The sequence below is a fragment of the Nicotiana tabacum genome, chromosome 19 (genome assembly GCF_000715075.1).
Source record: "Nicotiana tabacum cultivar K326 chromosome 19, ASM71507v2, whole genome shotgun sequence".
NCBI classification, from domain to species: domain Eukaryota; kingdom Viridiplantae; phylum Streptophyta; class Magnoliopsida; order Solanales; family Solanaceae; genus Nicotiana; species Nicotiana tabacum.
The window spans coordinates 48,757,015-48,782,881 of record NC_134098.1 but is presented as its reverse complement, the minus strand read 5'-3'; the positions used below and the strand labels follow the sequence as shown (position 1 = coordinate 48,782,881).

Genomic DNA, 25,867 nt, shown 5'->3' with positions numbered 1-25,867 from the left:
TGCTTTCAAGCATGTACTGACGTACCCAGGCAAACCAGTTGATAGCTTTCCCATTTACCAAACAATACTAAACAAACACATCTCTGAGAGACAGAGTACTAAGTGAACCAGTACGGGGTAGCAAAGTGGTAGAGATAATGTGGGCTAGAACACGGTGCTCAAATTTTAAATTTTTGGACCAACGTCAGGGGGTTGTCACACAACACACTTTTGGCTTCCTCAAACGATACTTCAGAATTATCTAGCCAGAAGTGTTGCACAAAGAAAATGTACCCAACAAACTTTGTTGCAAAGATTTTCTCAAACTGATATTAGTCAAGGATAATACGAGTTCCTAAAACCATATATTCTAGATCATCTTTATCATTCACAAACAGATTTGCATGAAACATACGCACATGCTCTTCATAGACAGTATCACCAACAATAGCAAATAAAGAGATAAGTTTTTGAGTATAAAAAATAGACATGACATCACAGTGAGAGTTTTGCATAGATTTTAAACTTATAGTGCAGGCAAAAGCAATCGACTTTCCTTTGAAACAACAAACTTAGCCTTCTCTTCAGGGATATAGAAGTTCATCTTGTCTTCAGGGCCAAACTCTACACTTTCAGTTTTCCCCCTTTTCTCAGAAGATTATTTGGGGATGGACTCCATTGGACGTTTTCCCTCCCTCTTTTGGGAGATAATAATGTCTTCTTGAGAATCACTGGAATCTTCCTCGATCAGTAGATGGTATGTGCTTTCTGCGGATTCTACATCAACATGATCATCTTTGATTTTCTTGAAGCGATGGCTTCTTTTGGGTATGGAGGAGAAAGGAGAGGGTTTGGTTTTGGCCATGAGTAGGAGAGAACAGAGAGAGAGAGAGAGAGAGAGAGAGAGAGATTGAGTTTCTTTGATAGAATGGGAGATATGATTGAGGGAGAAGGGATTAAAAAGGGCTTGAGAGGATGCCTTGATTCTTTGAGAGACGTGTGAAGGGCAACTGAAAAGTTGTCTTCTGCAAGCCCACCGTCAGTTCACAATTAATGCTTGTACAAACTAATCAAGTGCTAAAAGATTTTTGGGGCGAAAATTATGAGAAAATATATGGACAAAAATTAAACTTAGACAGTTATAGAAAATATTAAGCACAGTTATACGAGAATTGTACAAATATCAATTTTGTTACGAAGGAAACAAAATCTTTCTTCAAGTAAAGGTTTTGTAAAAATATCCGCTAACTGATTTTCAGTATTTACAAATTCTAATACAATATCACCTTTAGCAATATGATCACGTATAAAATGATGCTTAATCTCAATATGCTTAGCTCTAGAATGATGCACATAATTTTTTGATAAACAAATAGCACTAGTATTATCATACATAATAGGAACACATTTAAGACGTAAATCATAATCTAATAGTTGATGCATAATCCATAGTACTTGTGTGCAATAATTGACTACTACCAAATATTCCGCTTCAGTAGTGGATAGTGCTAAATAACTTTGTTTCTTGTTATGCCAGGATGTAAAAGATTTTTCAAGTAATTGGCACGTTTCACTTGTTCTTTTCTTGTCAATTTTATCTCCTGCAAAATTTGCATCTGAAAAACCTTTGAGATCAAAGATATCTAAACTTTCGTAGCATAATCCATAGTCGACTGTCCTTATCAAATATCTGATAATACGTTTAACAATAGTCAAGTGGGACTCTTTAGGAGTTGACTGATATCTTGCACATTTACAAACGTTGAGCATAATATCTGGTCGACTAGTAGTAAGATAGAGTAGGGAGTCAATCATACCTCGATACATTGTTTTATCAAAACTCTTACCGTCTTTATCTTCATCCAAGGTGGTTGACGGACTCATAGGTGTTCCTATGGCCTTTGCGTTGGACATGCCAACTTTTTTGATGAGTTCTTTTGTGTATTTTGTTTGACTAATAAAAATCCCTTTCTGTACTTGCTTGATTTGAAGCCCAAGGAAGAAAATTAGTTCCCCCATCATACTCTTCAAATTCCCCTTTCATGATATTTGAAAAGTCCTTGCACAAAATAGAGTTAGTGCTGCCAAAAATAATATCATCTATCTAGATTTGTACAATTAAATCACCTAGAGGTGATCGTTTGATAAAAAGAGTAGTACCAATATTACCTCTATCAAACCCATGTTCGACTAAAAATGAGCTCAGCCTTTCATACCAAGTTCTAGCAGCTTGCTTTAGACCATACAATGCTTTGGACAATTTGTAGACATGATTTGGAAATGATTCATTTACAAATCCTGGAGATTACTTAACAAATACTTCCTCAGAGATGAACCCATTTAAGAAAGCATTTTTCACATCCATCTAAAATAGTCTAAAACATTTGTGACCAGCATAGGCTAATAGAATGTGAATTGATTCTAACCTGGCAACAGGGGCGAAGGTCTCCTCGTAATCAATTCCCTCTTGTTGTGAATAACCTTGTGTGACCAGTCTAGCTTTATTTCGCATAACTTGTCCCGATTCATTCAACTTATTTCTGTACACCCATGTTGTTCCAACAATGGATGCATTCGGTGGTTTAGGAATGAGTTCACATACCTTATTTTCCCAAATTGATCAAGCTCGTCCTTCATTGCAGTTATCCATCTTTTGTCCCCAAGTGCCTCATCCACCTTTTTTGGCTTGAACTAGGATATGAGAGCAACATTTGATGTCTGGTTTAGTGATCTTCTAGTTTTCATTCCTTCCTGAGGATCTCCAATGATGTACTTATGTGGATATTCAGGCTCACTTTTCCATTCATTTGGAACAACTGATATTGGCTCATTTTCAACAAAATTTGTTTGTTCACTTGTAGAAGGTCCCTGATTTTCTATAGGACTGTTAGTCGACAGATCTTGCTGATCAGTCACTTCACCAAGAGTGTTCTCACCTGTATTGATAAACTTTGGAACTATGAAAATTTTCTCATCTTCAGGAAGTTGTTCATTCCTTAAGCGAGGGTTAGTGTCCACAAAAATAACATGTATAGATTCTTCAATAGAAAGAGTACGCTTCTAGCTTCTTAAAACAGCTCTACTAGAGGGAGAGTATCCGAGAAAAATACCTTCATAGCTTTTGGGATCAAACTTATCAAGATTGTCTTTTCCATTGTTGTGTATGAAACATTTGCAGCCAAAAAGATGAAAACAACTAATGTTGGGTCTTTTTCCTCACCATAGTTCATATGGAGTCTTCTTGAGAATAGCTCGAATTAGGCATCTGTTGATGATATGACATGTTGTGCTTACAGCTTCTACCCAGAAGTAGTGTGGAAGAGAATTTTTCACAATCATAGTTCTTGCCATATCTTTCAAGGTTCTATTTTTACGTTCTACCACTCCATTTTGTTGCGGTGAACTTGGAGATGAAACATTGTGAGAGATATCTTGATCATTGCAGAAGTTCTCAAATGCTTTGCTTTCAAATTCTCCTCCATGATCACTTCTTATGGAGGATATGTAGTAACCTTTTTCCCCCTGCACCTTCTTGCAAAAGACTTCAAAATTCCTTAATGCCTCATCTTTATAACTTAGAAAGATAACCCAGGTAAATCGAGAACAATCATCTACTATAACAAAGGCATATTTTCTACCACCTATGCTAGCAGTTCTAGTTGGACCAAAAAGGTCCATATGCAGGAGTTGAAGAGGCTTTGTAGTAGAAACAATGTTTTTAACTTTTAAAGAGGACCTGGTTTGTTTTCCTAGTTGACATGCATCATAAATTTGATCTTTTGAAAAATCTAGTTTTGGCAGACCAATGACAAGATCATTTTTGGAAAGTTTATTAATAGTATGCATGCTGGCATGACCAAGTTTTTTATGACATACCCAAGGATCATCAATCATAGAATCTAGACAAATTTGATTACTAAGGCTATCTAAGTTACTCATGGTATAGACATTCCTGTCCCTATTTCATAAAAGAATAACTTTACCTGATTCATCTTCAATGAACCAACCATCTTTTTTGAAACGAACCTCATAGTCATTGTCACATAGTTGACTGATACTGAGAAGATTGTAACCAAGTTCATCAACCAGGTACACTTCGTCTACATCACGTTGAGCTGGGGGAACTCTTCCAACTCTAATTACATTTTATTTTGATTTATCTCCAAAGGTGACTGTTCCTCCATCTAGTTTGGTGACTGTTTTAAATAGTTGTTTGTCACCAGTCATATGTCTGGAACACGCGCTATCAAGGTACCATTTCCCTTTTCGATTCTTCTTGCGGTGTTCCTGCAAAAAAGAGATTACTTATTTTTAGGTACTCAAGCCTGCTTGGGTTCTGAATGGTTAGAGCTCTGAGTATTAGCTTGACTAGAGGGTTTGGGTCGCCAGACCCATCTCCTGTTGTTCTTGAACCTGCAATGGTTAGAGGTGTGACCGAATTTTCCGCAATAAAAACAGGAGGGGTTATTGGGATTCTCAGAGCCTTTTTCTCCTCTGATTTTAATCCTGCATTGGTTAGTGTTATGACCATTTTTTCCATAATGAGTACATGCAGAAAGATTTCTAGTTCTAGTCGGAGATATAAGAGGAGCAATCTGATTTGATCTAACTGAACTATGACTGGTGGATTTTCGCAATCCATTCAGTTGAAGTTGAAGTTCATTAACTTCATCTTGAAGCATATCTCGCTCAATTTCATACACTTCCAACTTCAAAGCCCAGTCTTTCTTTTCTCTTTTGATTTTTCTGAGTTCATTTAGAACTCTCTCAATATCTGCAAGAGAAATATCAATAAATTCTTGGAGTTCATGACAGTTATGAGATGTAGGAAGACGTACCTAACTTGTTCCTTCGTCTGCCATGAGACCAAGTTCACCTGAGTCCTCATCGCTATCTTCTTTCATAGCCATGAAACACATGTTGGCAATTTTCTCGTGATCAGATTCTTCTTCATCACTCCAAGCTCCAAAGGAAAAGGCTATTATTGCCCATGTACTATTATAAATAGTAAACGTTTGTCCTCCATTTTACTTTACATCCAAAACCCACACCACCGTTTACAAAGTTGATGTAATTGCCCCTTACCCTAACGGATGGTCAATGTGGTAGTTGACCCGCTCTATTTTTTTCAGGTCAACTACCAAGTCAGCTGCCAAGTCAGCTTTCCATTAAGCTGAAAGCCCCAATTCGACTCCCAAATTAGATTGACTCAATTTCACTCCCAAAATTTTAACCCGTAACCCGTAACCATTTGCCCACTAAATAAATAGAAATAACCCGTGTAAAACGAGTAGAGGCCTTCATTTGGTCGAACCTTCTAGTACTTGAAAGAAAACGAGAGAACCAAACCCATCTGTAGAATCCTTGCGTCTAGTGCTGATTTCAAGAAAAGGTAAGAAGTTATTCCAAAAAACTTGATGTTTCTGTTAGTTTTATCTCTTTCTTGTATGTAAGTGAAGTGAAGTTTTACTGGGATTTCGAATCCCTTTCAGATTTATTGTTGGTTGGTTAGGGCTTTCAGTTCCTCCTTTCTTTATCAATTATTTCAAGTTGATAGGTGTGTGTAACCGAAGTGTAGTTGTCATAGGGTTTCGAATTTGTTGTTTATTAGAGTTAGGGTTTTCAGAATTATTCTTGGTTGGTTAGGATTTTCACTTCTCCCTTTCTTTATCGATAATTTCAAACTGGTAAGTATGTGTTTTGCGTTTGTATTCAGTTGCATGTGATTTTTCATTATTAAACCCTAATTTTATTCTTTTTATTTGCATGTGCCTCATATCTGGTTTATGCTTTCTTGGTATTAAAAAGTACTTTGGTGGTTTAGGGTTTCAATTTTAATATTTTGTGGTCCCAGCTTCCTTTGATTTTTTTTGGTAGAAAATAGGCGAATTAGATTTTTTGTATTGGCTTTCATTTGTTCTTTTCTATGTTATTTATTGGAGGGTGGGGCAGGGAATACTTTATTTGTTACTATAATACTTTAATGTATGGTCCCATATATCCATGGCTGCATCTATTAGTTTATTAAAGTTGACTGACTTCTTCAATGTGTGGTACCTTCTATTTTATTCTGCCTTTATCTGCCTTTATCTCTGTACCTTCTATTATTCTATTTTGTTCTGACTTCCATTAGTCTTTGTTTATTTATGTTGTCTGGTTTTAGTGTGTATTTTATATTGTTTCTTTATTTTTTTACCTTAAGTGATTTTAGTGTGCCTTAAATATGTATATTCTTTATTCTGCAGTTTACTGACAATGGTCCTATTGGATTTGGTTTTTTATCATGGTGGAGAGTGGGTCAAGAAACCACTCGTGGCATACTCAAGAAAATTTATGCACACCAAATAAGGTTTTGCTCTGACTTGCTTTCCTATAATGATTTAGTGGATGAATATGTTTCTAACTTGGGGTATATTGGAGTCCAACAACTGATAGTTAATGGTCCTTCTGGTAGATACTATGAAATAAAAGGTGATTATGGCATTAGAACTTTATTGAACTTTGTTAACAACCAGTTTAATGTTATTAATATATTTTCTGTACAGGAATGTGAGCCAAGTATTAATGTACCTAATATAATCCATCACAATGAGCATGATGAACCTGATGAACTTGAAGCTGCCACTGATTGTGATGAAAGTGATAATTGTGATGATAATGAATATGTTGTTTCTTCAGATTATGATTTTGATAGACTAGAGAAACTTTTTACACAAAAGAAGAGAGACATTAATGATAAATTGACTAACTATAAAGAGTTGGATAGGTCCATGACATTCAAAGATATTGTTGAAGGTGGGAAAGTGATAAATATGTATGTACTTGCAAATGGTTATGGGTTAGAGCAACTTAAAAGTGACCCAACTAGGCTTAGGTACATTTGTGAAGTTGGTTGCCCTTTTGTATGTCACATATCTAAGAATTCTTCAGGGGGTGGGACTGAATTCAGGGCCTTAAATTCATAGCACACTTGTGAACCTGCATATGAGAATTATAGAGTTAATGCCAAGACCATTGCTGCATACTTCAAGAGAGAGTTGCAAGATGATCCAAATATTATAGTTTGAGAGATGAGGGCAAGCTTGAAGGCTGCATTTAATGTAAATATTAGTGAGGTAAAGTGTAAGAGGGCAAAAAGATTGATTTTGGAGAGTCTTGAAGGGAGTTTTACTGATGAATATAATAAGTTGGTGGCATATGTTATTGAATTGAAGTTTAGTAATCCTGGAACTGATGTGATAGTTAACTTATCAAAGGATGCTCTAGCTGAAGGCAAGAGAAGGTTCTTAAGGATGTACATAAGTTTTTATGCAATGAAGATGAGGTTTAAGAATTGGTTGACACCCTTTATAGGGTTGAATGGAACTTTTTTGAAAGGGAAAGTTAAGGGTCAGCTTTTGGTGGCAGTTGGTCAAGACTCTGTAAACCATTTTATCCATTAGCTTGGACTATTATGGATAAAGAAACAAAAGTCACGTGAAATTGGTTTTTAAGTCATCTACAAACATCATTGGACCTTAAGATGGGTGAAGGAATCACTTTTATCTTGGATATACAGAAGGTATGAACACTTTACTTTATTATTTTATTATTTTACCAATATGTATATATAGATTTTAATTCTTCTTTACTTTATATTAAGGGGCTAATTGATTCAATCTTAGGAGTTCTTCATGAGTCCCACCACAGATTTTGTGTGAGACACATAGAAGCAAACTGGTGCAAGGGATGGGGGTCAGGGGAATACAAGAAATATCTTTGGTGGGCAGCTTGGAGTACCTATGAAGAGGACTTCTAAGATAATATTTAAAGAGTGTGAGTCAAGTGGATGATGATGTTAAGGCTGTTATTGAAGATCTGTTAAAGTATCCACCTACTTGCTGGAGTAGGGCATTCTTTGATACTACCTACAAGAATCAGTCAGTTGATAATAACCTGACTGAGTCCTTCAATGCATGGATATTGCAAGCCAGACACAAGCCAATTATAAAGATGTTAGAGGAGATCAGAATCAAGGTTATGAACATGTTGACTGATAATGAAGCTGAAGTGGTGGGTAGGGAAATGAATACAGCCCCAAGACTCTAAATTTGTATAACCAATTCATAACGATTGCACAAAAGTGTCATGTGAATGGCAATGCTAACCAAGGTTATAAAGTGACAGAAGGTAATGATAGGCACATTGTGAATCTGGGGGCAAAAAAATACACTTGCAGGACATGGGACCTTTGTGGACTCTCATGTCCTCATGCAATTTGTGCCCTACTGTACAAAAAGGTTGACCCTTTAAGTGAGATTCACCGGTACCTTTCCAAAGAGGCATATCTCCAAACTTATTCTCATAAGTTACAACCTGTGAGAGGAGAAAAGTTCTGGAAGATAGACCCCTCACAGAATATGGAACCACCTGAGTTTGTAAGAATGGCTGGCAGGCCAAAAGTAAAAAGAATAATAAAGACAAATGAGTCCTTTAATAGGCAAGGGCAATGGTCTCAATCCAGGAAAGGGAGAGTAATGACATGTAATAACTGTGGAGAACCTGGACATAATGCTAGGGGATGTGCCAAGGTAATCTATCTCTTGAACAATAAATTTATGCTTCTATTTTATTCTTCCTTGTTCTAACATATAATTGTGTATATTGATAATAGCACTCTAAAGGAAAATAATCAATGGGTGGCAAAATAAGGAGAAAGCAGAAACAAAAACAAAGAACTTTGGTTGATGAACCTGATGATGAACAACCTATATCCCCAACTGTTGCAGATATCCCAACTAAAGATGACTTCCATTTATCAGCATCCCAGCCAAGTCAAAACAGTCAAGCTAGTTAATCCAGCAACTTTGTGTTTATGCCAACCCCTGCAGTTCAAAGGAAGCTTCCAACTAGCAATGAATGTCTAGATTTTGAGATCCATAACTGAGCCTGATAGCTATAAGACCAAAGAGTATCTCAGAAGCAAGGATAATACTCGAGTTGAGGCAACAAAGTGTACCAGCTACAACCATGCAAATTAGATTTGTTGGTGATTCAAGCGGTGTAAGTCAGCCATCGAAGCTTACTTTCTCAGCAAAAGGAATAACATGGATGGAAAATTCTGCCATCACTGGAAATCAGTTGAACAAACAAAGGTTGACCAAGTTGCAAGTAAGAAAGGGTAGTGGTAAAGAGCAGAAGTGATGGAAATTTGCTTCTAGTGAACTTTTATGATGTAAATTTTTGGAAGTGTTGTAATTACTACCATGATAGTAAACTTTATATTTTGGTTGTGGTTCTTTGGTTGTGACAGTTGGATGCCATGTTATAACTAGGTGTTGACATCTTTTTGGGGTTATAATATGGTATCCAGTTGTCTTATTAAACGCACTTTATGAATGTTGATAGTTGGTACGTTATGAATCAAGGTTAATATTTGTTGATGAATTTTCAGTTCATTGTTGTCCATTTTGTTGCCTTTTCAATTTCAGTTATCCAATTATCTATTTTTACGACTGGAATATAAGTTTTTCATTTTTACACTTGTTGTTGTCTTTCATGTCAAATGAATTGGATTGAAAGCAATTAAATGACTTAGTTATTCAACATGCCATTTAGAACAATCAAATATGCAGAATATATACTAGTAAGGGATCTTGGAAAGACAAAACTTTGTCTTGGTCTGCAAATTAAACATTTAGTAGACGGGATCTTTATCCATCAATCTGCCTATACAGAAAGGGTCTTAAAATGCTTTTACATGGATAAAGCGCACCCATTGAGTACACCAATGGTTGTTCGATCACTTGATGTGAATAAAGATTTGTTCCGACCTCCAGAAGAGGATGAGGAACTCCTTGGTCCCGAAGTACCTTATCTTAGTGCAATTGGTGCACTAATGTATCTTGCTAATGCTACAAGGCCTGACATAGCATTTTCTGTTAATTTACTAGCAAGATATAGTTCTTCTCCTACACGAAGACATTGGAATGGGATTAAGCATATATTGCGATATTTAAAGGGAACTCTTGATATGAGTTTGTTTTATGCTAACAAAGATAGTGCAGATCTTGTTGGTTATGCAGGTGCATGTTATTTATCTGATCCCCATAAAGCTAGCTCTCAAACCGGGTACGTTTTTACATGTGGAGGTACTATCATATCATGGCGCTCCACAAAGCAATCTATTGTTGCTACTTCTTCAAATCATGCTGAAATAATAGCTATTCATGAAGCAAGTAGGGAATGCGTATGGTTGAGATCAATAATTCATATTATTCGAGAAAAATGTGGTTTGGAATGTGAGAAAAGACCTACAATTTTATACGAAGACAATGCTGCATGCATAGCCCAATTGAAAGGAGGATTTATAAAAGGAGATAGAACGAAGCACATTTCACCAAAATTATTCTACACACACGATCTTCAGAAAAATGGTGACATTGATGTGCAACAAATCCGTTCAAGTGACAATTCGACAAATTTATTCACTAAATCTTCACCAACTTTAACTTTTGAGAAGATGGTATACAAGATTGGAATGTGGAGATTTAAATATTTGAAACAAGGTTTTCATCAGGGGGAGTAAAATACGCGATGTACTCTTTTTTCCTTACTAAGATTTTTTTCCACAGGGTTTTCCTTATAAGGTTTTTAATGAGGCAGCTAGCAATGCGTATTACTAATATGTGTACTCTTTTTCCTTCACTAGGATTTTTTCCCACAGGATTTTTTCCTAGTAAGGTTTTAATGAGGCACATTATATTTTAATGAATATTCAAGGGGGAGTGTTATAAATATATTATATTATGGATGTTCATTTAGTACTCCGTTGTAAATAAGCTTCCTGAAGAAGCTTATCCATATGAGACTCTGTCGTAAATATGTTTATCTATTTAGTACTCCATTGGAAATAAGTCTCCTGAAAAAGCTTATCCTTTCGGTACTCCGTTATGGATAAATATTACCCATGGTAGAAGATTATCTATATTTGGCACAACAGCTTAGAGTAACAGCTTACACAATATGTAGGCGATTAGGCGTGTAAGAGAATTATCACTTATTATGCTAAGCCAAACACTTAGAATGGTTTTGAGAAAATATTTTTAACTAATTACGAAATGTAAACTAACCTAGAAAGCAAGTAAAATGATCAGTGGCTACAAGTATGGATGCACGGGGAATTACACTCAAGTAACGATCTAATGTATTTTACGATTTTACAAATATGAGCGAGGTTATGTTAATTAGCCTCGGGTAATAATTCTATATTAGCTTCTTCCAAAGATTAACAAAACTTCCTAATTGAATTATCCCTAAAATAATTAAGAGATTAAGCACACCGAATATGGCTACAAGTAGTTCAATCCTATCCCTATGTAGAATCTATAAGTGAGGGTTAAAGCCTCCAGTTCTTGTTAATTAATCTTTCCCAACCCAAATTATCTTTTCCAAAATTAATTCGAAATAAATGGGCGAGTCCTAGGGTTAGATAATCCCTTTGGAAATATTAAAGAACAAGAATAATTAAAGAAACAATAGCTCACTTCAATATAACTAAAAATCGTTCAATACATAAGCACAACAAGATATTTAATCCACACTTTAAATATGAATATTCCCATAAACAAGATTCAAGTGTTGGAAAAAATACTACACACTTAAATATACAATACAAATCAAGGAAATGAAGAAATGAGCATAAATGAGTAAGAAATTCTCAACCAAAAGCTTCAAATCTTCAAGACCCAAGTGTGTGTGCAAGAACCCTAGCTTCCAAAACTTGTATTCTCTCTCAAGATATGTTCAAAGCTGCCCAAGATATGCCAAATATCTGTTTCCAATAAGCTAGGTCGTGATTTGTGGGTTTGGAATTGAGAAAATGTAAAATGCCAAGCCTGTCCATAGCTGAAGCCCGTTGACCGCACCTGCAGGAGCATCAACGCAAGTGCGGCTCCGCAAATGCAGATACACACTCGCAAAAGCGGATTTTTTGAACAATGTTTACTTCCGCAGAAGCGGACCTCCCTGCGCAGATGCGGACATAAAGTGCAGAAGCGCGACCGCTGATGCGGTATGCCAATCGCAGATAGGATTTCTGCTAGCCAGGTCTTCTTCCGCAGATGCAGGTCTTATATCGCAGATGCGAGATCGCATAAGCGACATGTCTTCCGCATATGCAAAATAACTGAAGGATTTTGCATTGTTTCAACTCTCTTTTGCTTAATTTCACTTCATTTGATTTCAATTCTCTTCAAGACTTCATTTCCCTGAAAATCTAGAAATACTCACCATAAACAACCTCATATTATAATTAACGAACGCAAAATCTAAAGAAAAGAGTCTAAAATAAATGGTAAAATCGCCACTCATCAACACCTCCAACTTAAAGCTTTTGCTTGTCCTCAAGCAAATCAAAACCAACAATTCAATGAGGTTATACTATTTAAAGCACAAGTAGCATTGCTATCATTTACTCATCACATTCTCCAATTAAGCACCATACTTATGGATTTGGTTGGTATTAATAATTAGGCTCAAGCATGTGAATCTCTACCAAATAACTCCCTCATTTAAAAACAACTTCAAAAAAGCATTGGGATTTCGAAATGATCAAGTGACAACAACCAAGCCTCAAGAAGTGACTCAAAAGCACTAGTCTACTACATATGCTCAATTTACTCAATTTGGGACATATCAATGTCATCAATCCATCCTAATCCATGTGCCCTCACAAGAAAGAAAGTCCCAAAATCATCATATTTACAATAACAACACAAGGGGCAAATGCACAAAGACACTCACTCACTTACAAAATATCATGCCATAAGCTTGCCCTTATTTTAATTCGCCTCTTATTTAAGAACGTTCGGTTGGAGATCCCATAAGGACTTTTTAAGCTTATAATGAAGGTTTAGGGAAGGGTAGGATAAGCATTTGGGATACAAGTGACTACACTTTCCTTGAACACTACTCACATTTGTCTTTCTTTTTGCACTTTGCTTCTTTTTAAACTACATAGCCCAATTGGCATCGAGTTACCAACATAGAACCACATTAAAGTACCTCTCTAGTTTTCTCAAGACTCCACACCAATTCTTTTTTTAAAACATATGTTTTCCTTTTATTTTTCCTTTGGAGCTTGAATATCTTCATATACACAACTTTGAGGTTTTTTGCTTCTACGCACAATGAGCAACCTTACCAATTTCCACTTATCGCCGACACCCCCAACTTAGGCTTTTAGCCTCATTCTTAATCGTTTAAGGAAGGATGGGTTCAAAAGAGTGAATTATTTCACAAAGGGGGTAAAGGTTTGTAATATGGTAGCCAAATAAAAGGTTAAAGGCTCAACATGGGGTAACTAGGATAATAGATGTATCAGGGAGGTCAATTTGGTTAAAAATTAGTTAGCAATCACAAAGAGAGCCTAAGATCATTTCAACACCCAATAATTAACATGAGAATTGCATTAAAAAATCAACCGGGCAAGTTCTAGACATCACAAGTTAAGCACATGCATTATTTATACAAATCCTCACTCACTCACAATGCCTGAACTATTTGACTCGGCATAACTTCAACCCTCAAGTGAATACAAGGCAACTCAAAGCTTCATCACATGATATTTGAGATTCTAAGAAAGCACAAAATCAAATAGCAAGCCTCAATTTCACAAGAATGACTAACCGTTTATTTAAGAATTTAGAAACGTGCAATTAATTCAACAAAAACTTATCACATGCTTGAAGCTAGAACAAAAACACCAAACAAGTCAAAACGTTTTGTGCTACCGCCATGGTTCTGCTATTACACCCTTGGAAAAGAACCCAACGAAAAAAACCAAGGGGAATTTATTGTTATATACAAATCTACACTATTAAGGTAAAGAGTTTATATACAAGTTTTAAACAAAAATATGAGTACCACACCACCAACCAAAGAGCATGAATTGTCCCCAATGCATTGAGAAAGTAAGAGCAAAGTTCAGGGGCTTCCTAGGGCACACTAAGCGCTTGGAAGGGCTGGAACATCCGAGGCAGCTGTGGGGTCGGAGGCTGACACTATGGAGGCAATGAGTGGAACATCTGACTGTGCAGTGGTGTCTGAGACCAGAATAGGAAGCTCCACCTGCTACGAAGCTGGGTCTTGGACTTGGGAACTACTAGCCTCACCAGATGATGGTTGTGTGGTCATGGTAGTAAGCTTGATAACCATATCTGCAAGGGAGTGTACGATAGCTGTCTGCACATTGGCTTCTTCCTCACCCGGTGTATATGTAGAAACAACAATTTGTTTACCTATGTTGTCCCACTGATCATCATCCTTCTCAAGAAATCCCTCCTCATCAGTTTCCTCCTCATCAGTTTTCCCCTCTTTCCCCCTCAGACCCTCCGGATTCCTCTTCTGAATGAGTATCAATGTGCACAACAGAGTCCGGAGCTTGTGAAGCTTCAATACCATGGGCCACCGGAGCTGTCATGAGGTTTGTGAAATCTAGGTCAAGGCTCACAATGTGGGAGGTACCAGTGCCCTGCTCCCCTTCCTCCAGAAGAATGGAGGTCAATTCAAACTCCAGATTATACATCTTGTGCAGCTCTGACTCCATCTCAGCTACATCCTTTTGGAGTTGAGGCATGTCTCTAGCTTCACCCCGCTCGACCCTCTCAAGGTGCACTTCAAAGTTCTTGAGTTGATCTTCATGTGATTGATGCTATTTTTGAAGAACACTCACTGAAATTTGGATAGGGTCCAGTGCTTGCCGGATGAGAGCTGGAAGTTCTTTCGTCAATCTGTCTACTTTGGCATTGGCATGTTGTGCCAGAAGACCAAGCTTTGAGAGTGCAGGTGAGGAAGCAGGTCGTTGTGTAGTGGCTGGTCTGGAAATGGATGTGGAGGTGGCTGGTGTGGAAGGAGTGTCAGCCACTGATGGAGTAGCAGGTTCTGCTGAGTCTGGAGGAGGAGTGAGTGAAGGCTTTGGTGTATTTTCTATCACTTTTTCTGCAACATCATTGATCCGGGTGATGTCAATATCTTGAAAAGCTTTTTTGATACGGTCATGTTTGGGGATAAGAGGAACTTCCCCAGTTTTACACAAAGCATTGATCAAGCATGGGAAGGGGAGCGATGTTTCTTTCTGATTTGCTCGGATCCCAAGCTCACGAAATATAATCTCTCCCATATCAACTTTGATACCCTTCATGATACATGCAATGAGGATTGCTTTCTCGATACTTATGTCAGTTTCATTTCTAGAAGGCATTAGACGAGAGCAGACCAAACTGAGCCAATACTGACCTTCTCGGGTGAGATCCCTCTTGAGAATCTTTTAGCGCGGAGCGATCCAAGATGGAGTTCCATTGGCTATGACGGAGGCAACCCAAGCACGCTCGGATTCCTTATTATCAATTTTTGCATCATATTCAGCTGTGCCTGGCTCCCAATCCTTAAAATATATATCATTGATCGACGAGGTATCACAAAGTAATTGAACCCCTCGAACTAGGAAATATTGCAAGAATCTATGATTTCGCATCTGCTCAGCGTTCCTGGAGGCAGCATATGCAGCATATAATTCCCTAACGAGCGTCTCGTTGTACTCCCCTGGAAATTGAGTGAAGAACTCCCATTTCCTATCTTTAATATTTTCGAGCACATGAGGGTAGTGTTCTTTTAAACCGTCAAGCCTAGCTGCTTCTCTTCAAGGATTTTTCTCTTTGCTAAGCCATCTCTGTACATGTTCCAAGAGCCGGAAACCCCAAACCTGTGATGTTCACCTCTTTTCCAGCGTGCTTTAACATGGAGGTCAACATATGGCATAAGATCAGTCTGTGCTTCCTCCTCTTCAGACTGGGAGGAATGCTCATATGTACTTCTGGTTGTGTCAGGCCATGGGCGTTTGGATTGATGTTCTTGTTGGCTCAGAGCAGCAACCCATTTCTTTCCTCGAGTGGGAGGTGGTCGCGATACAAGGGATTTCTTTGGTGCCATTCCTGTCAATTAATCAATGAGTTATTATTTGATATAGCGTGGGAAACATATTGAGAGGAAATAAAAGAGTCATGGGGTATCTATGATCATGTATGCGATCGCATAACAACTCTTCGAGCTGCAAACCTATTGCATAATACACCCCTCAGAAGCAAAGTAGGATATGCGGTCCGAAGAAGTGGCCGCAAAACAACTTATGTGACCACAGATTGGTCGCATTTTGTTCTTCAAATTTGGAAAATTAACTGCCTCAGTGTGCGGCACTTTTGTGGTCCACGAAACATTTATGCGGTCGCGAATCCAACCACACAAGTCCCTTTTAGAAACCTACCTAGGGCAAAAAATGCGATGACTTTGCGGACCGCAAACCAGTTATGCAGAACGCAAAGATCATCGTCTTCAGTCAAGAAAAGTCTTCCTACCCAGTCTCAAATACAGAGTTCTCTAATAGCAACACTCAGTCATGGAACAGAATTTCCCAACCCCTATTATTATACTCCTACTCTGTAGATTTAAATCCCTAAATTCCAATTCGCCCACATCATAAATTCTTCCCCTAAACAATGATTCTCAATTCAATCATGCACACATGAATACCCACATCAAGGGATTGAGAAGAAGGGGGAAAGGGAATGAAAGCACATGTTATTATTCAATTTGATCAAGCAAGAGTAAGGGTGGAATTTTACATACCAAATAGCAGATGATTTGAAGATTTTGTCCTGAAGCATGAAATATGTCACCCATTCCTTTTCAATTCCTTTTTATTTTTGTGATTTTGTGGTGTTGTTTCAATGTTTTTGGTTTTTTTTTCTTTTTAATTTTATCTTTGCTTTTGTGTTATGCAGTGCTTGTGTGTGTGAGAGTGTGAATGAGCGACTGAAATGCAAAGTGATTTAGGGTTTTAATACTTGGGAGGTCCGCGGTGAGAAACTGCATCGCATAACACATTATGCGGTCGCATATGTGTTATGCGATGAGTTAGTGACTGCATGAGGCAAACCAGCTTTGCGATCGATTCTGCGGTCGCATAATCGTTATGCGGGCCGCAGAAAGAAAAATCTCATATCATTTTTTAAGGCCCAAATTGCATCTTCTTCTGAGTGTGTCTGCGACCACTATGCAGTCCGCAAAGCCATTGTGCGACTGCATATGTTGCTGCAGACCACATGTCTTATTTTCCTTCATTTTCCTCTTCCCTTGCACCATGTTTCATTGTATTTTGGGTTACATGCATTCTAATACACACGCCAAACTGCTCAACACTAACAACTAAACCTACAGAAATTAAAATCTAACCAAAAAGTGTTACCACACATGGGTTGCCTCCCAAGAATAGCTTGATTTAACATCGCGGCATGACGATGTTGTCCCTATTTTGGCTAATCGGTGGTGAGGGTTGGTGTAGGACTATCCTTGAGCGTGTATTGTTCTACCAAGTGACTTTCTCCTGTGGTTCCGAGGTAATGCTTGACCCGTAGGCCATTTACTTTGAAAGTTCGAGTCCCGTCCTCAGACTCCAATTCAATAGCACCATAGGGAGACACATTCACAACTTTGAATGGGCCAGACCCTTTGGATTTGAGTTTGCCCGGAAATAACTTGAGTCTTGAGTTGAAGAGTAATACCAAGTCACCGAATTTGAATTCCCACTTCAAAATCTTCTTGTCATGAAAAAACTTCATTCTCTCCTTATACATGGCTGCACTCTCATAGGCATGAAGATGAAATTCTTCCATCTCGTTGAGTTTTGTCATTCGTAGATTAGCAACTTCGGCCCAATCAAGATTCAACTTTTTCAGTGCCCACATAGCTTTGTGTTCAAGATCTACTGGCAAGTGACATGCCTTACCAAAAACCAACTGGTATGGCGAGGTGCCAATGGGAGTCTTAAATGATATGTGATATGCCCACAATGCGTCATCTAGCTTCCTTGACCAGTCAGTCCTGTTTGCATTAATAATTTTTGCTAGGATATTTTTGATTTACCTGTTGGAAGCTTCAACCTGGCCGCTCGACTGAGGATAATAAAGGATGGCCACCTTGTTCTTGACTCCATATTGTTCGAGTAGCCCGGTGAAAGTCTTGTTGCAAAAGTGAGAACCACCATCACTGAGGATGGCCCTTGGGGTTCCAAACCGCGTAAATATGTTCTTCTTCAAATAAGCGGTTACACTCTTGGCCTTATTGTTGGGCATGGCGATTGCCTTGACCCATTTGGAGACATAATCTACTGCTACCAAGATATATGTCATGCCGTGAGAGCTTACAAAGGGACCCATGAAGTCTATTCCCCACACATCAAAGATCTCGACCTCCATCACAAAGTTCATAAGCATCTCATGTCTTCTAGAAATTGACCCTTATTTTTTATATTAATCACATGCCTTGACCATTTGATTTGTGTCTTGGTAGATCGATGGCCAATAATAGCCATATTCAAGCATTTTTGTCACAGTACGGTTTCCACCATGATGGCCCCTAACTAGGGAGTCATGATATGCTTTGAGAATTTTCATTACCTCATCTTCCGGAACACAATGCTGACTGATGTTGTCAGTGCAAACTTCGGAGCAGAAAAGGGTCCTCCCAATAGTATTGCCTACACTCCCGCAAGAACATTTTTTTTTATAAGCTTCCAATCCGTCGGGGATAAGGTCACTAACCAAGAAGTTAGCGTTGTCGGCATACCAAGGAGTGAAGGTTCTAGACAATGCCAATATGTGCTCATCTGGAAAGGCATCATTAATTTCAAGATCTTCTTTTTGTCTCCCTGCCTCTTCAAGCCTAGATAAGTGGTCTGCAACTTGATTCTCTGTTCCTTTCTGATCTTTGACTTCGAAGTCAAACTCTTGTAACAAAAGAACCCACCTAATCAATCTTGGTTTAGCATCCTTCTTTGCCATAAGATAGCGGAGAGCAGCATGATCGGTGTAAACTATCACTTTGGACCCCATCAAATAGGCCCAGAATTTTTTGAAAGCATAGACAATGGAAAGCAGTTCTTGATCCGTCACCATATAATTCATTTGTGCGCCATTGAGTGTCTTGCTTGCATAGTAGACAGGATGAAGGATCTTGTTATACCGTTGACCAAGTACCGCTTCTATATCTATACCACTAGCTTCACACATGGGTTCAAATGGAAGAGACCAATCAGGTGTGACAATAATAGGTGCCGTGGTGAGCCTCACTTTCAATTCCTCAAAAGCTTTGAGACACTTATCATCGAATTCAAACTTTGCATCTTTTTCAAGGAGCTTGCACATGGGACTTGCAATTTTTGAGAAGTCCTTGATAAAACGCCTATAAATACCGGCATGCCCCAAAAAGCTCCGAACGCCGTTTACCGAAGTGGGGGGAGGAAGCTTGGAAATGATATCGATCTTTGCCCGATCAACCTCTATGCCTTGCTTGGAAACTTTGTGGCCCAGAACAATACCCTCGTCCATTATGAAGTGGAACGTTTCCCAATTTAGCACAAGGTTGGTTTCCTCACATCTTTTGAGAACTTACCTAAGGTTGTCAAGGCAATGCTCAAAGGAGTCACCAACTACAGAAAAGTCATCCATAAACACCTCTAAGAAATCCTCCACCATGTCCGAGAAGATTGACATCATGCACCGTTGAAAGGTAGCCGGGGCATTGCATAGCCCAAATAGCATACGGCTAAAGGCAAAGGCCCCATACAAGCATGTGAATGTTGTCTTCTCTTGATCTTCTAAGGCGATGTTGATTTGGTTATAGCCAGAATATCCATGCAAGAAGTAATAAAATGACCTTCCCGCTAGCCGATCAAGCATTTGATCAATAAAAGGCATAAGGAAATGGTCCTTCCAAGTAGCATTATCGAGCTTCCGGTAGTCCATGCAAACTCTCCACCCAGTCACCGTCCTCGTTGGGATGAGCTCATTCTTGGCATTTTGAATCACGGTCATGCCTCCTTTCTTTGGCACACATTGCACCGGACTCACCCAAGGACTATCGGCAATGGGTTAGACAACCCCGACATCCAACCATTTTATGATTTATTTCTTCACCACCTCTTGCATGGAAGGATTTAACCTTTTTGATGCTCCACGCTAGGTTTGCTCTCTTGCTCCAATTGTATTTGTGCTCACAAATTCCATCGGGAATTCCTCCGATATCTGCTATTGTCCACTTAATGGCATGTCTGTGCTCCCTTAAGGTATCCAACAAGTGTTCAACCTGCACATCATTCAATAAAGAAAAAACAATTATAGGTCGAGTTTCATTACAGCCATGAAATTTATACCTTAAGTGCGGTGGAAGTGGCTTGAGCTCAAGTTGTGGCGGCTCGATAATTAAAGGCTTAGCGGGAGGAGTGACTCTATTCTAAGTGCATAAGTGTGGGACCCAAGCCCTTCTAATGCATTTAACGGTTCCATGTATCCTTCCATGTCTTCACAATCAAAATTTACCAAAATAGCCGCCAATGCCTCACCAAGGCATTCTTCTTCCATCTTCAACTCGACTGCATCCTCTACCTCATCAACAATATCAATGACTGAGATGCTTTCGTATGCATGTGGAAATTTCATACCCTTACTCGCTTGAAAGGTAACCTCTTCATCATTAACTCGGAACTTAATCTCATTTCGTTCTAAATCCATGAGTGCTCTTCCGGTATCAAGGAACAATATCCACAAGATGATAGGGATTTCTTTATCAACAACACAGTCAAGGATAACAAAGTCGGCAGGAGGAACTTCCCCACTTTCATAAGAACATCATCAACAATTCCCACCGGTCTCTTTATTGAACGGTCGTCCATTTGCAACCTCATACTTGTAGGCCTAGGAATACCTAAGCCCTTTTTCTTGTAAATATAAAGAGGCATTAAGATGATGCTATCCCCATTATCACAAAGAGCTCGTGCAAAATTGCGCAACCCGATAGTGCATGGAATGGTAAAAGCTTCACGGGTCCTCTTTCTTTTGAACGATGGTTATTACAATGATAGAACTAACTCGATGAGGCACATTCACAACTTCATTCTTGGTGGTTTTCTTCTTGGTGATCAAGTCCTTCAAGTACTTAGCAAAAACCGACATCTCTTGAAATGCTTCCACAAATGGAATGTTCACCGATAATTGCTTGAGAATATCATAGAACTTCTCAAGTTTGCTATCATCAACCCTCCTAGCAAGTCTTTGAGGGAAAGGAGGAGGAGGTATATGAACTGGTTCTAGAACTTTTGGTGTCTCTTTTACCTTTTCCTTAACCTCTTCACGGTTCACTTCTTGAATTTTCACCTCCTTTGGGAGTCTTTCAGCTTAAACAACAATTGGCACCTCAACTTGTGTCTCAACCTCTTGTTCAGGATCTTCCACTTCGACTATTTGTTCATTCTCTCCTTGAAGTATTTTCCCACTTCGAGTTGTGATTGATATACAATGAGAAGCGGTACCACTCCCATTACCTTTTGGGTTTGCTATTGTGTCACTCGGGAGTGTGCCCTTCTGCTTCGGATTTTGCTCTCTTGATAGATCTCTCATTTGCATTTCTAACTTTTGTATGGATGCGGTGTGAGAACTCACAAGCTCGGTCATGTTCTTTATTGAAGTGTCAGATCTTTCTTGATTTTGTAATATTCTTTCAAGCATGTTTTCCAAGTTGTACTCACTTGAAGAACTTTCCTTCCAATGCGGAGAGTTAGAATATTTCCCCTTTGGTGGAACATAGGGGTTTGAACTCCGATTTGAATAGTTGTTGTTGTTGTTACTCCAATTACCTTTATTTGAACTACCTTTATCATTTCGCCACTGTTGATGGCCTTGCCCTTACGGGTTAGACCTCCATTGGTTTTGTTGTCCTGAACCTTGGTAGGGTTGTCTTTGGTAACCACCTTGGGAGTTGTTGACATAATTTGCTTCTTCGTAAACCTCATTTGGCAAGGGTTGCACATCTTCCACAACATTTACCCTTTTTGTTTGGCTTTCAGTGAACATCTTAGTCAACGCATTAATGTTGGTTGCAAGCCCGATAATTACTTGATCCCTTTCTTGGTTCTCGTTAATCATGTTAGTCAAGGATGGAGTACCATATGCAATTCCACTCGTGGTGTCTTCCGAGTGCCAAGCTTGGTTATGTTCTTCCATCTTGTCAAGGATTTGTGTGACCCTTGCAAATGTTTTATCCATAAAGGATCCATAAGATGCATTTTTGGCTATGGATTAATTCATAGGACCCAAGCCCATATAAAACTTCTGAGTGCATCGCACACACACCCAAGAAGTTTCTGAGATGTTGTGTAGGATCATCATCTATGGAATTTCTAACAAACCCCTCTTCCTTGATCATTAGGATTAGATTGTATTCCACCTTGAAGGTGGCAGCATCAACTCTTGGAGGGACAATGGCATTTGTATCCTCAATATACTCATCTATATCCGCAAAAATATTTTCTTTTTCTGGCTCACCCATGTTTTCCTAGTGACACCAAGCAAAGCAAGCAAAGTGTGATGGAATAGAAGAAGACGTAAAGTAAAGCACACACTAAATAGAAATTTTTAAACCGTATTCCCCGACAACGGCGAATAAATGAGCATAAATGAGTAAGACATTATCAACCAAAAGCTTCAAATCTTCAATACCAAAATATGTGTGTAATAACTCTAGCTTCCAAAACTTGTATTCTCTCTCAAGATATGTTCAAATCTAGGTCGTGTATTTGTGGGTTTGGAATTTGAGAAAGTGTGAAATGCCAAGCCTGTCCATAGCTGATGCCCGTTGACCGCATCCGCGGAAGCATCAACACAGGTGCGGCTCCGCAGATGTGGATACACTCTCGCAGAAGTGGCTTTTTTGAATAATATTTACTTTCGCAGAAGTGAACCTCCATGCGTAGAAGCGCGTCCGAAAGTGTAGACATAAAGCGCAGAAGCGCGACCGGTGATGCGGTATACCAATCACAGATGCCATTTCTTCCATCCATGTCTTCTTCCGCAGAGGCGGGTCTTGTCTCGCAGATGCGAGATCGCATAAACGACTTGTCTTCTACAGAGGCGAAATAACTGAAGCATTTTGCATTGTTTCAACTCTCTTTTACTTAATTTCACTTCATTTGATTTTAATTCTCTTCAAGACTTCATTTTCCTGAAAATCTAGTAATACACACCATAAACAACCTCATATTATAATTAACGGATGCAAAATCTAAAGAAAAGAGACTAAAATAAATGGTAAAATCACCACTCATCAATAGGGCTAGACACTGCCCTCACCTAGCATGAGGCTAAGCATTGCCTCCATTATTGCATAAGGCTAAGCATTGCCTTTCCTTGCATAAGGTTAAGCACTGCCTTCCATTACATGAGACTAAACATTGTCTCTACTCCTTGCATAGGGATAAACACTGCCCTCATTATTGTATAAGGCTAAGCACTGCCTTCCTTTGTATGAGACTAAATATTGTCTTTACTCCTTGCATAGGGCTAGACACTGCCCTCACCTGGAATGGGGCTAAGTACTACCTCCATCATTGCATAAGGCTAAGCATTGTCTTTCCTTGCATAAGGTTAAGCACTGCCTTCCTTTACATAAGACTAAACATTGTCTCTACTCCTTGCATAAGACTAAGCATTGCCTCTACTCCTTGCATAGGGCTAAACACTGCCCCCACCATTGCATAGGGCCAAACATTGCCTCTCCTTGCATTAGACTAAGCACTCTCCCCTTTCTTTGCATAGGGTTAAACACTGCCCTCATCTCATGCAAGACTAAGCCTTGTCTTGTCTTGTCCTCGCAAATAACTAAGCATCATTTGTTTCATTTATCAAGCGATCGATATTACCACATACTTGCATTTCATGGGCTGAAATATCGCCACACTATCTGAAGGCGTCATAGTCCAACGGCACCATCCTCATGGCTGTAGACACCATGTCATGGCCTGGGGATCTCTCGAAATTACATATCATTATTCGAAGGCATCATAATCCAAAGGCATCATCCTTATAGACCAAAGATACCATTCCATGGCCTATGAATCCTTTACCATACTCTTCATGGCCCAGGACATCATCCTCATCGTCCGAAGGCAACCTTCATGGTCCAAAGGGAATCTGTATCATGTTAAAATTTTTACAATAACCCATATATATTCGCATGCACCGCATTTTAAGTTTTGCAGGTAACTCGGGAGGAAGCTGTCCTACAAACAGGAGCAATTCTCGCTCCGGTTTCTGTTCACAATGTTCACATCTCTCAATCACCTCAAAAGTAACCAATGATCAGCAATTGATTACCTTTTTTCTATAACCATTCAAATATCTACCTCGTACATCGATAACGTTCATTCACATTCATGACTCCATCTAAAATTATCCGTTACTTGCAACACCATCCTATCCAAAAGAACCTTTTTGAAACATACAACTGCCCTTATAACAACTCTGTCGGTTTCATTAGTCGTTGGATCCAGAACTACACACGACCTGATTTTCGTAATAGTAGGGATATGTAGGCAACTCAAGAACCAGGGTTCGACCCCCATTTTTTCAAAATACATCATTCCTCACTCAATTCGGACAAAATTGGTCATCATTTTCTTTACCCGACAACTCTTTCATCATTCCCGGGTAAAGAGGGGCAGCTGTTGATTTTTTGGCGACATAATTATCCAAACAACTCTAATTAATTTGTTTGTAAACTTTGTGAGTTTATTAATTAGGAAAATTCAGTAGTAGTACATTCATAATTGAGTCGTCCATCATCATTTATGATTAACCAAATATTTATTTGGTTGGAGTTCATTTTATTAAAATAATTAATAATATACATCACTAATAAATTTACCATCTTTGTACCTATCAAAAGGCTCTTAATTAATAGGTAGAAATTAAATTCCTCGTATTTGTCGTATATTGGCCTTTTTTTAACCTCAATTCTTCATCTAGCTTCACTTAGAAAATCAATAATAGTAGTAGTTCTTTTCGTCAAATAAAGAACAATAGTATAGTAGTTCTTCAATTTTTTCCTTTAATAGCTTTGAATCCAAATTTAATGGTTAGTGGCGAGATATGAAAGTATTTCAACGTCAAATTTAGTTCTTATTTTTTTTTTATTTTTGGTCCTAAATATTAGGACTTTAATTTATACAAGGAATTTTTTCTGGATAATTTTAATGGCCAAAAGTTTAGGACTTCTTACATAATATTTCAATATGAATGTTTTAATAAATAAGTTTTAGTTGATTTCAAATTCCTAAATATTAGAAAAAAAATTAAATGATAATTTTGTCTAATGTGAAATATTTTATTTAAAGCTCCTAAATGTTAGGAACAAGGCATAAAATTACGATTTTGTCTAATATAAAATTTATTTTTAAGGGGTAAAAAAGTCGAACGACATTTCGATAAGGGCCTTCATTCGTTTAATATAATACTAGTTTAAGTCTATGCGCTTTGCGCGTGATTAAAACACGTACCTCATTTGACAACAAACATTACAAAAAAGATATGGACTTAGTTACGAACTTCGTCATTAATTTAATATCTAAGAAAATAACATATGACTTTTTTGTCGATTATGGAATCTTTTAATGAATCGAAAAAGTTCAATCAACATTTCTAGGACCTTATCATTTTTACTTTTTATATTATTTTTTTGTGCATTGAATCTATAATATGCATTCTACAAAAAAAAAATATAAAAAAAATTATTGGATTGGTTTTATTTCTAAAACTTTTGTAAACGAATTGCATTAAACTTTATCACTGGCGACTTTATAGTAAAAACTCCTATTATTAATTATTTGTGTGATATTGTTTCGTATCTTCTTAATTAAAGATATTTTTGAATCGTGACACTAACAACTTGTTTGGATGGTCATTATGTATCGTTTCATAATGTATATATAGTATTGTATTGCATTGTACTGTATCGTTTTGATGTA

General features: G+C 38.2%; 1 protein-coding gene across 1 annotated transcript; it reads left to right on the top strand.

The window, feature by feature from the left end:
* Positions 1 to 7,049: 7,049 nt before the first annotated feature.
* On the top strand, positions 7,050 to 8,650 carry LOC142173469 (uncharacterized). Its single transcript, XM_075239066.1, has 4 exons — positions 7,050 to 7,400; positions 7,792 to 8,031; positions 8,103 to 8,549; positions 8,633 to 8,650. Exons 1-4 carry the CDS (start codon positions 7,050 to 7,052, stop codon positions 8,648 to 8,650), a joined length of 1,056 nt encoding a protein of 351 aa, XP_075095167.1.
* Positions 8,651 to 25,867: the final 17,217 nt, after the last annotated feature.